At 45.1% G+C, this 15,867-nt stretch overlaps 1 protein-coding gene and 1 long non-coding RNA gene across 2 annotated transcripts in view; one reads left to right on the plus strand and one right to left on the minus strand.

Moving 5' to 3' along the window:
• The window catches only part of LOC309388305, a 393,048-nt gene that overhangs the window by 75,829 nt on the left and 301,352 nt on the right, over positions 1-15,867 (plus strand). The window lies entirely within an intron of this gene.
• Positions 1-15,867, minus strand: part of ABR (ABR activator of RhoGEF and GTPase) — a 167,669-nt gene that overhangs the window by 73,862 nt on the left and 77,940 nt on the right. Inside the window, 4 exon segments of the mRNA XM_081945401.1 lie at positions 1,571-1,711; positions 3,253-3,305; positions 10,660-10,702; positions 14,683-14,790. Of these exon segments, the coding sequence (XP_081801527.1) occupies positions 1,571-1,711; positions 3,253-3,305; positions 10,660-10,702; positions 14,683-14,790 (345 nt within the window).

Raw genomic sequence — 15,867 nt, forward strand, 5'->3', positions numbered from 1 at the left:
ATAACTCCAAGAAGGCCCTGTGGCTTTTCATATTTAGGACAGGATAGGGCCCGTACGAGTGGTGCTGTGGCCAAGAGGTGGAGCTTTTCCTTCACACAGTCAGGAGGCTGTGAGTTCCATCCTAAGTACAGGCAGGTATTTCTCTCTCTGGGCACGATGAGAATGTATCTGCTGAACAAAACTCCGCATTGGCGACACGAAGGGCAGCGGGCCCTTAAAACACTCTGCTAACTCCATTCAGTTGGTCAGACTCCACCCTTTCAAGGGATTATGGGGTTGTTAAATGAGGGTGAGGATGACAGGATAGGGCCCGTTTAGGATAGCAGGCTCAGAGACTATGGCAAACTGGGACATCGGAACGCCAAGGATGGGTTGAAAAAGGGGTTTAATTCTAGGCCGATTCACAAAAAGGCACCAAATCCTACTTCACAGCCATCAAATTCACTTCCTAAATATATAATCAATCAATCAAATCAACCACATTTACACAGACATCCATTTTGTTTCAAAGTGTCTCTGAGAAGCATACAACAATCAAATAAAAACTCCTTTTTTTAAAAAAAAAACTGCAAAGCGCTCATTATCAAAACACGATTTTACCTTTCATTGCATCATCATTTGGTGGGGTTAGGGATATTTATTTCTGACCGTTTTAATACATTTATTTATTTATTTATTCATTCATTCATTCAATTTACAGGCCATCCATCTTACTTGAAAGTAGCTGATTTATTTCTGATTATTTTAAAGCATAACAGACAGACAGACAGACAAACAGATAGATATAGATATAGATAAGATAGAAAGATAGTTAGATAGTTAGATAGATAGATAAAATGAAAGATAGATAGATAAGATAGAACGAAAGAGAGAAAGAAAGATAGATGGATGGATGGATGGATGGATACATAGAGATAGATATGCTTTAAAATAATCAGTAATTAATCAATATATACAGTTACCGTGAGGTAAGATGGGCAACTGGTAAATTTTATAATTTTTAATATAAAAATATATTCATTTTATATACAATGTAAAGAGGGGGGGAGAGGGAGAGAGCGATGCAGATATAAAAATAGATAAAGAGAGGAAGAGATGATAGATAGATAGATAGATAGATAGATTGATAGATAGATAGATAGATAGATAGATAGATAGATAGATATAGAAAAATAGATAGACTGTAATATACATAAATAAGAAAAAATTTAGACGCCGCCCATCATAACTTACAGTGAGTAACTGATGCTATAAACTGCTCAGACTCAAATTAATGGGTGAATCATAAACCAATAATTGTTATTAAAAATATTTTTTAAAAGTCGCACACAGCCTCAGAATCCTACCGTAGCCATGTCCTCCTCTCCCCGAGGCACCGCACTCATCCTGAATGGGTTTCTTAACTCTAACGGAGCCTCCGGGCACAGGAGCAGTATACCTTAGAATCTTGGCGATCTCCACCTAAGGAGGCGTCTGCTTGGCCGGATCCCTTTGCTGACTGTTTTGGGGGTCCTACGTTGGTCCACACAGAGCGTCCCCCCAAATCCCCCTGGCACAATGGCCTACTTGCCTCTCCTTTCGGGGTAGTGACCGCCGTTCTGCGAGGATCAATGTCCTCATTGATGCTGGAGAGGAAATTTTGGGAAATCCGAAGAGCGTCCTGGAGCAACGGGTAATCGGGGTGATCTGTTGGGGTGTGCTTCAGCAGATCCTGGGATCCCAAAAGAGAATTAAAAAAAAAATCAAATGTGGCCAAATCCTGGATGCCAAAGGTGGTCCTTGACTTACGACCGTTCCATTTAGCGACTGTCTGAAGTTTTAGACAGTCAGCCCTGCAAAAAGTGACTTACGACCAGTCCTCGCATTTTATGACCATGGTAGCATTTCCCGTGATTTATATTCGCATGCTTGGCAACTGATTCATATTTATGACGGTCGCACTCTATCGGGGTCACGAGATCAAAATTTGGATGCTTGGCCACCGACTCACATTTACGACGGTCACAGCGTCGCGGGGTTACATGATCCCCTTTTGTGACCTTCCGACGAACGAATTCAACGAGGGAAGCCTGATTCACTTAATGACCACATAATTCACTTAGCAACCACAGTGAATCACTTAATGACTGCAGCCAAAAAAAAGTCACGAAAATCAGGACCAGTCACGGGATGACTCATTTAACGGCCGTATTGCTTGGTGGCGGAAGTTCCCATCTACTTTTGGTCGTAAGTCGAGGATGACTTTGATAAAACATCACCCAAATTTGAAGAGAGCAAGGCATGGCTTGTTTTCTGTGTAAATTGCGTCTAAAAAAGGGGGTGCCCCATTTTTATCAGGAGCTGCCAGGCAGCTTAGGTGTCCCCCCAAGTGATCTAGTAGGAGCTCAACTCCCAGAATTCTCTGGGGCTACGTGGTAGAGAATTCTGGGATTCCCAGACTCCAAAACAATGGAGACTGTTCTGACCGAGGCTTCCCGAGAGCCTGAAGCAAACTCCTGGTCCCGACAAAAAAAAGCCCTTTTATTAATTATGCTGTGAATTCTGCTCCTTCACCTCCAGCAAAGTCTTTCCAGGGAGGATTTACAGTCACAGACCTTCTCTGGCTTGGAGAGCTGCCAGGCTGAGATCTGTAGAACTTGGCAAGGAGTCTCAGAGTCACGAACCAATTAAGCGAACTGATTGTCTCCTGCAAACTCCTCTCCCCTGTCGCTCCTCTGTTATTTCCTCTGGGAGGGGCCATTCATTGTCCACCTGTGGCCTTATTCCCAAGTTGACCCCTGTTCTTTAACTCCTTCCCTTCGTCTGGCAACTCTGTGCATGCGCACACTGGGAACAGGCTCCAGCTGTTCTTCTGCCTCACTGATGTCTGACTCTGAAGGCAGCTGATAACTGGCATACGACCATGGCCTCCTCTCTGCCTCCGACACAGAGCCCTCATCGGAGGCTTCCCCAGACTCCAGGACTGGCCCAGGTTCCTCCCCAACCCTCCTCACTGCCCGAATCTGATGCCAGCTCCGCAGGGTGCAGGCGGGCCACAACAGGAGAAGCCAAACTTGATTGACAGGCTAATAAAACTATTTTTAAACATAGCCATTTTAAGACCGGTGGACTTTCCCCAAACTCTAGGACTGGCCCAGGTTCCTCCCCAACGCTCCTCACTGTCCGAATCTGCTGCCAGCTCCACTGGCCACTGGCGGGTCACAACAGACACTTCCTAAGCGAAGCCCAATTTCCTGGGGGGATTTTACTCACTTGTAACACATTGGTGCTTCGAGTAACTCGGTTTATAGGCTTATACAGCAACGCTATAAATGAGGGGAAAGGAGAAAAAATAATAGTTAGAATAAAGAATGTGTCAGGCAAAATAAATCAAAAGTTCTGAGAAAAGTTAACAATCGTAAGATTTAGTCCAAATCCTTATTATGCTCCTTCGTAGCAAAAACCACGACTCTTTAACTGCATTAAAAAATATGTAGTCCTCCAACTACGACCTGAATTGAGGCTAAAATTTACATCGCCAAGCAAGGGACTTAAGTTCAAACAGATTCAAGGGACCTAGTAGGTCATCTAGTCCAACCCCCCGCCCAAACAGGAAGTGAGTGAGTGAGTCTGCATCTGTTTTTTTTTATTTTGGGGGGGGGCAGGTTGTTATGCGAATCACTGCCGTCATTAAGCGAATCATTGTCGCCAAGTGAATTTGGCTTCCACATGGCCCCAGGCTGCCCCAACCATCATAAGTACATGCCAGTGGCCAACTACCCCTATCATGGATAGCCGGATGCTGAACCGGTTGTAAGAGTGAGGACTGGTCATAGAGTGAGTCACATTTATCAGCACTGTCATAATTTCGAACGATTGCTAAGCGAATGGTCGTATGTTGAGGTCTATCTGTATTTTTCCATGCACCAGTAAACAGCATCCATTTCCTCCCCCAAAGAAATAGGAAGTAAAAAAAGAAAATTAACAAAAGTATCAAAAGTTTTTCTGTTCATTCTTACACCTCCAGCAGTTTCATTGACTGCCATTTTAATTTGGGATGTGGGATCAATATTTTAATGTCCCACACCTTCCGCTGCTGAATGTTTGACAGAAGAGCCACCAGGAAATAGTTAGTCCTTGACTTATGACCATTCGTTTAGTGACTGTTCAAAATTACAACGGAAAACTTTAAAAAGTGGCTCGGCCTTGTTTTTCACACTTACAACCGTGGCAGCATCTCCAAGGTCAAAATTCAGAGGCTTGGCCACTGACTCATATTTATGATGGTCGCAGTGTCCCGGGGTCACGTGATCCCCTCTTGTGGACATTCGGACAAGCAAAATCAATGGGGAAGCCAGATTCAATGGTTTTACTATAGTATAGCCTTTATTGTCATTGTACAAAATAAATACAATGAAATTGGCTAATTAATAATTATTTACTAATAATTATTTACTAATAATTATTTACTAATCATTTACTAATTATTTACTAATTAGTAAATAATTATTAGTAAATAATTATTAGTTACTAATTAGTGACTAATTAGTGACTAATTAGTAACTAATTAGTTACTACTTATTAGTCATGAATTAGTTACTAATTATTAATCACTAATTAGTCACTAATTGCTAGTTTATTAGATATTAATTTAATAACTTGTGATTTGCTTTAAAATGGTGGCAAGAAAGGTCGTAAAATGGAACAAAGCTCATTTAACAACGGTCTCGCTTAGCAACATAAATTTGGGGTTTCATTGTGGTCGTAAGTCAAGGACTCCCTGTGTTCTATTTACGGAGACTTGCACCTGGTTCATTTGAGGCTTTCAAGGGGAGATTGGAACTGCCATTTGTCAGAGATAGTGTAGTTCCTCCTGTTTGGGCATGGGGTTGGACTAGATGACCTCCTACATTAAGGTCCCTTCCAACTCTGTTAATCTATCTATCTATCTCTGCAAAGTTGTGCTTCTACAATTAAATCGCTAAAGGTTCACTTTACAACCTTGTTCCTGATTTAATAGCTGCCGTGATTCGCTTAACAACGGTTGCAAGAAAGGTCGTAAAATGGAACAAAGCGCACTTAACAACGGTCTCGCTTAACAACATAAATATGGGGTTCCATTGTGGTCGTTAAGTCAAAGATTCCCCGTGTTCTATTTACTGAGCCTTGCACCCGGGTCTATAGATTCACTTTACAACCTTGTTCCTGATTCAACAACTACCATGATTCGCTTAACGACTGTGGCAAGAAAGGTCTATAGCAGTGATGGCTAACCTTTTTGTCGTCGCATGCCGAAAGCGATGCACATGCATGCATGCCCCTACCCATAATGCAATGCGCGTGCAACACTCCCCCCGTGTGCCCCATCCCCCTGCCCATTTGCGCGCAACACCCAAGGCTCCCCCCCTATGCAAGTGCGCGTGATTCCCCCCCGTGCCCTGTTTTGGCTTAGCAGGCCTCCCTGCAGCCTCCTGAGACCAAAACACACACACCCCGCTTCCCCCGCGCATGTGGCCACGTCTCCCGCATGCACCCCACCCGCTGCGCATACGCGGCAGAGACCCGAACATCAGCTGGCTGGTGGGAGGCGCCATGCTTGCGCGGTGGAGCTAAGCTGGGGCGATGGCTCATGTGCCCGCAAGGATGGCTCTGGGTGGCGCCTGTGGCCCATGTGCCATAGATTTGCCATTGGGGGTCTATAGGTCTCATCCAAAGTTGTGGCGACATGACAAAATTGCTTCTTGGGCCGTTCCCCTGGTTTTATTTATATATAAAACCAATCGCGTCGTGTTTTCTGCAGAAAGGCTTAAGATCCACTCCCGGCCTGGGAAAGTTTTTCTGCTAATGGCCGGTTTTAAATTTTGGCTGAATTCTGGCGGACGGCCATGAACGCCACCCGATATGCGGAAAGCATTGTGGGATTTTGAACAAAGCTGCCACTCTCCCCGAGTCCTTTAAAAACAGACGGTGATCACATCCTTTATTTTTAAATTTCCCATGACGTCATTCCTGGAATTGAATCCCCTTTGGCTTGGGTGGAGGGAGCCAAAAACATTTCATTTTATTTCCGCGTGGGCCTCAACGGAACAAAACCCGGGATTTTCCCGTCTTTTTCTTCGCCCGCAAACAATTCCTCTTCGCAAAGGAAATTTTAAACAGCGCCGAAAAACGGAGCAAGGAGGATCCCACCACAATTCCTACAAGGGCTTGTACAGGCTGCCCTTGGCTTACTACAGGTTTTTCATTCTTACAACCATGACGCGTGGTCAAAATTCAGATGCTTGGCAGCTGATTTCTATTTATGATGGTCCTGGTTTGTTTGTTTTTTCACGTGGTCCCCCTTTGCGACCAAAATCAATGGGCAAGGAAGATTCACTTAACAACCGTGTGACTCAGTTAACTGCTTCATTTAACAACCGGTTGTTAAGAATGGGGCAAAACCCACTTAGCGCCTGTCTCACTTAGGAACAGAAATCTGGGGCTCCGTTGTGGTGCTAAGATGAGGACTACCCATAATTAGAACGGTCCTTGAGAATTCTGGGAATTGAAGTCCACATGTGTTAAATTGACCAACGATGGTTTACGCCAAAGATACTCTTCCACAATTGCACAGCCTGCTAGTTTCTGACTTCTACCAGACACAACTTTTCCTTTAATATTCAGATCCTCTTCACACCCACCCAGAATTAAAGAGAGAGAAAAAACATATTTCTTACATTTATACACCGACTGTCTCGCCATTGGGAGAGATTCTGGATTTTTCAGGACAACTGTTTGGGTCCTGAAATTGGCTAAGCCAGAAAATCTAGCCACTAGGAGTAGCAACTCATTACGCAGTAAATGGTGGGTATCAGTCCCTCCACTCCAAGAATGAACCCCTGGCAGAGGGAGGGGCCAGGGAGCCAGGGTTAATACATGCTTTAAGAGGGGAAGACTTCCACTCCCAGAATCCCTCAGCCAGCCTGCTTTAAGAGGGATGGACTTCCACTCCCAGAATCCCCCATCCGGCATGCTTTAAGAGGGGAGGGCTTCCGCTCCCAGAATCCCCCAGCCAGCCATGCTTTAAGAGGAAAGGACTTCCACTCCCAGAATCCCCCAGCCAGCCATGCTTTAAGAGGGGAGGGCTTTCACCCCCAGAATCCCCCAGCCCGCATGCTTTAAGAGGGGAGGGCTTCCACTCCCAGAATCCCCCAGCCAGCAGGCTTTAAGAGGGGTGGGCTTCCACTCCCAGAATCCCCCAGCCCGCATGCTTTAAGAGGGGTGGGCTTCCACTCCCAGAATCCCCCAGCCCGCATGCTTTAAGAGGGGAGGACTTCCACTCCCAGAATCCCCCAGCCAGCAGGCTTTAAGAGGGGAGGGCTTCCACTCCCAGAATCCCCCAGCCAGCAGGCTTTAAGAGGGGAGGGCTTCCACTCCCAGAATCCCCCAGCCAGCAGGCTTTAAGAGGGGTGGGCTTCCACTCCCAGAATTTCCCAGCCAGCATGCTTTAAGAGGGGTGGGCTTCCACTCCCAGAATTCCCCAGTCAGAATGATTTAAGAGGGTTGGACTTCCACTCCCAGAATCCCCCAGCCCGCATGCTTTAAGAGGGGAGGACTTCCACTCCCAGAATCCCCCAGCCATCATGCTTTAAGAGGGGAGGACTTCCACTCCCAGAATCCTCCAGCCCGCATGCTTTAAGAGGGGTGGGCTTCCACTCCCAGAATCCCCCAGCCCGCATGCTTTAAGAGGGGAGGGCTTCCACTCCCAGAATCCCCCAGCCCGCATGCTTTAAGAGGGGAGGACTTCCACTCCCAGAATCCCCCAGCCCGCATGCTTTAAGAGGGGAGGACTTCCACTCCCAGAATCCCCCAGCCCGCATGCTTTAAGAGGGGAGGACTTCCACTCCCAGAATCCCCCAGCCCGCATGCTTTAAGAGGGGAGGACTTCCATTCCCAGAATCCCCCAGCCATCATGCTTTAAGAGGGGAGGGCTTCCACTCCCAGAATCCCCCAGCCAGCATGCTTTAAGAGGGGTGAACTTCCACTCCCAGAATCCCCCATCCAGCATGCTTTAAGAGAGGTGGGCTTCCACTCCCAGAATCCCCCAGCCGGCATGCTTTAAGAGGGGAGGGCTACCGCTCCCAGAATCCCCCAGCCGGCATGCTTTAAGAGGGGAGGACTTCCACTCCCAGAATCCCCCAGCCAGCATGCTTTAAGAGGGGAGGACTTCCACTCCCAGAATCCCCCAGCCACCCTGCTTTAAGAGAGGTGGACTTCCACTCCCAGAATCCTCCAGCCAGCATGCTTTAAGAGGAATGGACTTCCACTCCCAGAATCCCCCATCCAGCATGCTTTAAGAGGGATGGACTTCCACTCCCAGAATCCCCCAGCCGGCATGCTTTAAGAGGGATGGACTTCCACTCCCAGAATCCCCCAGCCAGCAGGCTTTAAGATGGGTGGACTCCAATTCCCAGAATTCCTTTGCAATTCTCTCCCCGACCTGGAGCTAAGCCCCCCTCCCCATAGGTGAAATGGAAAGAAAAGGCTGGGGAGCCCCCAAATTCCACCCCCATGTCTTGGGGAGGGAAAATGCTGGGTCCGGCTGCAAAATCCCCGGGAGCCCCCCTTCTCAAATCACCCGCTGTTTTCAAACGAAACGGTTTCTTGCATTGCGTAGCCCTGAACAGCTGCCGAGACACACCCCCTCCTCAATGTCATCATCACAGGGATGGGTCCCCAACCTTGAAGGAGAGTAGGGGGACCCGAATTCCGCCCCCTCCCCAATTCATCCACCAGACCCCAAATGGAGCAAGATAAAGGAACAAACGGGGGAGGGGGGCAGACACACCCCCTTTTTCTCCATCCAGGCTTTGTGATGCAGCCGCTGGGGAAGGAGACCCTCAGAGCCCCCCCCATTCCGCAGCCACTGGCCGAGCCCCCCAACCTTTTCACCACCACCCCATTACATCCCCCCCTGCAGGAGCCTCCAAATCCTGCTTAGTAACGCCCCACGAGAACACCCCAATTTGAAATTGGGAGGAACAAAGAAACCCACCAAGTTGGTAATCCAGGTGAGAAGGGGAAAAGGAAGAAGCCCCTTCCTCATTTTTTCTCCCCACCCTCTGATACTGCAAAGACAAAGCCTTCCCCCCACCCCACGGGCGTTTGGGGAAGGGGTCAACAACCAGCAGCCCTGGCAAGGCAAGCCCCCTTGAGAAGGGGGAGCGCCTGCTAAGAAGACCCCCCCTCCCTGTCCAGTCCAACAGAAGCTCTTAGGGGAGAAGGAGAGGGGGGAAAAGGGAAGGGGTTCCCGGCAGAAGCCCCCCTACCCACCGTAGGTGCAGTTACAGCAAAAACGGACGATGAGCAAGATCTCCATGGCACCATGGTGGTATGTTGTTGGCTCCAGAGGTGGGAGAGGGAGAGGGAGAGAAAGAGGAAGGGAAGGGAGAGGAGGGGTGAGGGGCTGCCTGACGCTTCCAGCATGCCAAACAGGGAAGCCCCTCTCCTCTTTCTCTCTTTCTCTCTCTCATTCTCTTTCTTTCTCCCTCTCATTCTCATTCTTTCTCTCTCATTTCTCTCTTTCTCATTCTCTTTCCTTCTCTCTCTTTCTCTCATTCTCTCTCCCTCTCTCTTTCTCTTTCTCATTTTCTCTCTCTGATTCATTCTCTCTCTCTCTCATTTCTCTCTCTTTCTCTCTACCTCATTCTCTCTTTCTCCCTCTCATTCTCATTTCTTCTCTCTCATTTCTCTCTTTCTCATTCTCTTTCCTTCTCTCTCTTTCTCTCATTCTCTTTTTCTCTCTCTCATTCTCTTTCTCATTCTCTCTCTCTCTGATTCATTCTCTCTCTCTCATTTCTCTTTCTCTCTACCTCATTCTCTCTTTCTTTCTCTCATTCTCATTCTCTCTTTCTATCTCATTCTTTCTCTCTCTCATTCTCTCTCTCTCTTTTTTTCTCTCTCTCATTCTCTCTTTCTCTCTCTCATTTTCATTCTCTCTCTCATTCTGTTTTTCTCATTTCTCTCTCATTCTCTCTTTCCTTCTCTCTCCCTTTCCCTCTCTTTCTGTTTCTCTATTTCTCTCATTCTCTTTCTCATTTTCTCTCTGATTCATTCTCTGGCTCATTTCTTTCTTTCTCTCTATCTCATTCTCTTTCTCTCTCTCATTCTCATTCTCTCTTTCATTCTCTCTTTCTTTCTCTCTCTCATTCATTCTCTCTTTCTCTCTCTCCCTCATTTTCTCTTTCTCTAACTCATTCTCTCTTTTTCTCTCTCTTTTTCATTCTCTCTCTATTCTTTCTTTCTCCCTCTCATTCTCATTCTTTCTCTCATTTCTCTCATTTCTCTCTTATTCTCTTTCCTTCTGTTTCTCTCTCCCTCTCTTTCTTTCTCTCATTCTCTTTTCTTTCTCATTTTCTCTCTCTCTCTCTGTTTCATTATCTCTCTCATTTCTTTCTCTCTTTCTCTCTATCTCATTCTCTCTTTCTTTCTCTCATTCTCATTCTCATTCTCTCTCTCTCTCTCTCTCTCCCTCTTTCTCTCTCTCATTGCATCCAGCAATCTTGTTCATTGTGGACACCCAAAAAGAGCAGGCAAGGAGAGGCAGACAAAGGATGGGGAGACCCCGCCTGATACCCCAAAATACACCCCCTTCCCCACCTCCCACCCACCCCCCAAAAGAGGAGATCAGAAGCTGTTTACCTTCCATGGTGACAAAACTGTGAGTTCCTCTGACTTTCAGCTCCTGTAAAAAGGAAGAAGTCAGCTGAGGGCAGCACGGACACGGGGACCCCCCCCCCCAAAAAAAGGAAGCCCTCCCATGACAAAGGCAAAGGGAGCTGGCCCCAACTGGGAGATCAGGGCAGTTTTTCCTGTCAGGCCTGCAGCCATCTTTCCTTTTGGGTCTTTGGCATGCCACACTTTCTATTATTCTACTGTGCCTTTTGTATTGTGGGAAAATGGGAGGTGGGGATTGTATGGCGTTAGATGCTAGGTAGCCATAACAAAATTCTTTCTAGAAAGCCAAGGTCATCCTTTGTCTCTGCACTTCTGCACCTGATTTAATTTTGGATGCTATTTAGAAACCCTGACAGCTTGGTCCTCTTCTCATAATTTTCCAAAGAAAAACCTAACTCCCAGCAAGTCGAATGCAGAGAGGAAATTGAGGGTGGTCTTTCACGGGAGAAAGGGTCTCGGAGGGCATGCCAAAGGGACTTGCAACCGCAGCAAAACACCAACGGCTGCAGCCGAGGCCAAAGACAGATTTGCACACACATGTAAAAATACACACAAACACACCAGGGTTTGGAAAAGAAGGATTTTGAGACAAAGGTTCTGGAGGGAAAAATAGGGGAAAAAGTGGATGGAAGGAAAGAAGGCAGGAAGGCAGGAAGGAAAGAAGGAAGGAAGGAAGGAAGGAAGGAAGGAAGGAAGGAAGGAAGGAAGGAAGGAAGGAAAGAGGAGACTGTGGGATCCTTGGTGTTCTCTGAGCTTGCTTGTTTTCTTGCAGACGTCTCATGACCCAACTAGGTAACATCATCAGTACACCAAGGACCCCTCAAAAGTGGATTTAAGATTATGGTCTTTGTCGGAGGTTCTTAAGAAAAGACTGGACAGCCATTTGTCTGGAATAGTACAGGAAGTCCTTGACTTATGACCACAATTGAGCCCAAAAGTTCTGTTGCTAAGCGAGACATTGTTAAATGAATATTACATTTTGTCCCATTTTACAACCTTTCTTGCCGCCACTGCTAAGTGAATCACTGCAGTAGTTAAGTGGTTGTTCAGTGAATCTGGCTTCCCCGTTGACTTTGCTTGTCAGAAGGTCGCAAAAGGGGATCACGTGGCCCCTGGACATTGCAACCGTCATAAATATGAGTCAATTGCCAAGCGTCTAAATTTTCATCATGTGACCATGGAGATGCTGCAACGGCCGTAAGTGTGAAAAACGGTCGTACGTCACTGTTTTCAATGCCGTTGTAGCTTCAAATGGTCACTAAATGAATGGTCATAAATAGAGGACTATCTATATTCTGTTATTCTATGTTCTCCTCCTATTTAGGCAACACACTAATTTTGCTCCATCTGCCTAGAAAATTCATAAAGACAAAAAGCTTATTTTACTGACGTATTTCCTACGGATAGTCCTCGGTTTATGGCCATTCATTTAGTGACCATTTGAAACTGAAACAGCACCGAAAAAAGTGACATAGGACCAGTCCTCACACTTACGACCGTCACAGCATCCCCGGGGGATCAGAGAACCCAGATGCTTGGCAACAGGCCTGTATTTATGACGGTTACAGGATCCCGGAGTATCACGTAATCTTCCCAGTCAGTTCACAACAAGCAATGGAGGAAGGCCGATTCGCTTAAAGACCGCATAATTCACTTCAGAATTGTGGCAACTTGCTTAACAACCGTGGTAAAAATCTCGGCGCCTGGCAAGCGGCATGAATTTACGACGGTGGCGGGATCCCTGGGTCACGTGACCAACCTTTGCGGCCTTCCCATTTGGCTTCCAACTAATAAAGTCCATGAGGGAAAGTAGATTCACTTAGCGACTGTGGCAAAGAAGGTTGTAAAACCGGGGACGACTCACTTAACATCCACATTGCTTAGCGATGGAAATTCCAGTCCCAACTGTGGTCATAATTTGAGGACTACCTGTATCTTTGCTCGTATTAACCTAGAAAGCGCCATTTATATGCACGCCGACAACAAAATTCCCCTCAGACACAATTTCCGATATGTTTGTGCTTCTCGGCGGGTGAAATTCGGGGAAACAGAGCCTTCGCTCATATGATTTGGGCTTGTCCTCTATCCTTCCACCCAAATTGCCATTTTTAACTCCTCAGATTGGAGAATCATATTGGATAATATCCGTTTTCTGAATCTTTTTTTTTTAAATAAGAGATGAGGATTCTGAGGTAAATCTGGTCTACAGGTAGTCCTCGACTTCATTTAGTGACCGTTTGAAGTTACAACGTCGCTGAAAAAAATGACTTAGGATCCCTTTTCACACTTACGACCGTCGGGGCAATCCCCGTGATCAAAATTCAGATGCCTGGCCTCTGACTCATATTTATGACGGTTGCAGCGTTACATGATTCCCTTTTGCGGCCTTCCGACAGGCAAAGTTAAGGGGGGGGAAACCAGTTTCACTTAACGACCATGTCACAAATTTATCAACGGCCGTGATTCACTTAACAAACTGTGGTAAGAAAGGTCGTAATATGGAGCAAAAACTCACTTAAGAAATGTTTCATTTAGGTGAAAAATTGTGGGAAAGAAATAGGAAATTAACTCTGGAAGAGTGAGAACATACCTCTAAGAAAGGGAAATAATAAAGAAAATATTAAACTGGGCAGAATGTGAACTAAAAAATAAAGGGGAGACAGAATATTATGAGATTTGGAATAGATTTTACCAATGGTTGGATTTGAGGAATGAAAGTCGGAGCGGAAAAGAACAAGGATTTGTAGAACGAAAGAAGATGTCATATGCTTAATATATTAGGTAAATGCAAGTGTTTATAAGGGGTTAAGTATGTGTATATAATTAATAATTAGTAATGTATATTGTATACATAAGTGTTTGTATTATACTTTAGTTTTATTTGGTGGAGATTATGCCAGGACGCCTGTACCATGTCCAACTAAGAAAATAAATGTTTCACTTAGCAACACACATTCTGGGCTTAGTTGGGGTTGTAAGTTGAAGACTAAATGTACTAGGGATGCCTAACCTTGGCAACTTCAAGACCTGTGGACTTCAACTCCCAGAATTCCTCAGCCAGTCATGTATGGACTTCAACTCCCAGAATTCCCAAGCCATGTATGGTTGGCTAGGGAATTCTGGGAGTTGAAGTTAATAGGACTTAAAAGATGCCATGGTTGGATGCCCCTCTGTTTAAAATTAATGATGCTCCCTTCTTCGGTTACCAATTTTTAATGCCTTTATTTTCTGTTTTTTAATTTTAAAAGCTTGTACCAACATTATTGCTATTACTGATATCTAGGTTAGAATAGAATAGAATAGCAGAGTTGGAAGGGACCTTGGAGGTCTTCTAGTCCAACCCCCTGCCTAGGCAGGAAACCCTGTACCACTTCAGACAAATGGCTATCCAACATCTTCTTAAAGACTTCCAGTGTTGGGACATTCACAACTTCTAGAGGCAAGCTGTTCCACTGATTAATTCTAACTGTCAGGAAATTTCATAATAAACAACATTTTTTTTAAAGAAAGATTAATCTCTTGTTACCGACTCAGTCTCACAAGCTGGTTGCAGATAGTCCTCGACTTATAACCACAATGGAGCCCAACATTTCTGTTGCTAAGCAAGACAGTTGTTAAGTGAGCTTTGCCCCATTTTGCGACCTTTCCTGGCACCGTTGTTAACTGAATCACTGCAGCTGTTAAGTTAGTAACATGGTGGTTAGGGGAATCTGGCTTCCCCATTGTCTTTGCTTCTCAAAAGGTCGCAAAAGGGGATCATGTTAATCCAGGCCACTGCGACCGTCGTAACTATGAGTCAGTTGCCGAGCGTCTTTTGATCACGTGATCATGGGAATGCTGCAACGGTCGCAAGTGTCAAAAGCGGTCATAAGTCGCTTTTTTCAGTGCCATCGTAACTTCGAATGGTCACTAAATGAACTGTTGGAAGTCGAGGACTACCTGAATTATGACATTTCAAAGGATTAAACAGTCTTCCTTGAAACTCACCTCTGATATTTTCTGGAACTGGCTGTTAGCCTGGCTGCATTTTTCGGCGGTCTCTAGTGCAATTTTATAGTTGTCCACAAAAGCCTTGTACACCCCCAGTTGTGTAGCCTGTGGCAGAGAGAAAGAATATTACTTATGGAGGAAAACTGTTGGAATACATGTTAGCATGCATTTTTTATTGCAAGAACTACATAATTATCCAGCCAGTAGATGGCAGTGTTTACTATGCATCTATGGTTATAATCTATCGTTTTCTTTGTGTTCTAAGTAGAGTTTCCTGTTACAAAAAAAAAACAGTTGAGCAGTAAAGCACATGGTGACTGTACTCTTTGTTTGCTCTGTGGTGCTACGGTATATATAAACAAAATTTATAATAAAACCATTTTGAAGGCAACAGGAATAAAAGCAGTCACACGCTGGTTTACAAAACCAAAGCCATCAGAAATTCACTTATAGTCCTCGATTAACAACAGTTCATTTAGTGATCGTTGAAAGTTAGAATGGCACTAAAAAATGGGACTTATAACCGCATTTTCACAGTTACAACATTTGTAGCATCTCCGCGACCATGCATTTGCCAAGCACCCAAATTATGACCGCATGACTCAGGAGATGCTGTGATGGTTATGCGTATGAGGACCAGTCATAAGTCCGTTTTTTTCAGGGCTGGTGTAACTTCAAACGCTCACTAAACAAGTAGTTTTAATCAGGGTCTTGTGAACAAGCAAAGTCCATGAGGAAGCCAGATTCACTTAACGACCGTTACAAACTTAGCAATTGCAGTGATTCACTTAACAACCAGACGGAGAAAAGTTGCAAAATGGAGCAAAACTCAACTTAACTACTGTCTGCTTAGCAATGGAAATTTTGGTTTACAATTGTGGTCGTAAGTCGAGGACTACCTGAAGACGGAACTGATTTTATTGTATAATATTAACTGCTATTTATTCTTACTTGTTCACATTTTTATTGTGGTTGGATGTGTCCCAACAGGGAAGCGTTATAAATAATTGTTTTGTTTATTTCTCCATCTGTCTTTCTTTTTCTTTTTTTTTTTTTTTTTTTTTTGTTTTTTTATTTTTTTTTTTTTTTATTAAAAGAGTTTTGTACAAACAAATTTTCCCCGTTTTCACCCCCCCTCCACACAATATAAATCTCATACAAATGCTATACCCCCCCAACCCC

The sequence above is a fragment of the Natrix helvetica genome (assembly GCF_964273705.1).
Source record: "Natrix helvetica genome assembly, chromosome: 2".
NCBI lineage: Eukaryota > Metazoa > Chordata > Lepidosauria > Squamata > Natricidae > Natrix > Natrix helvetica.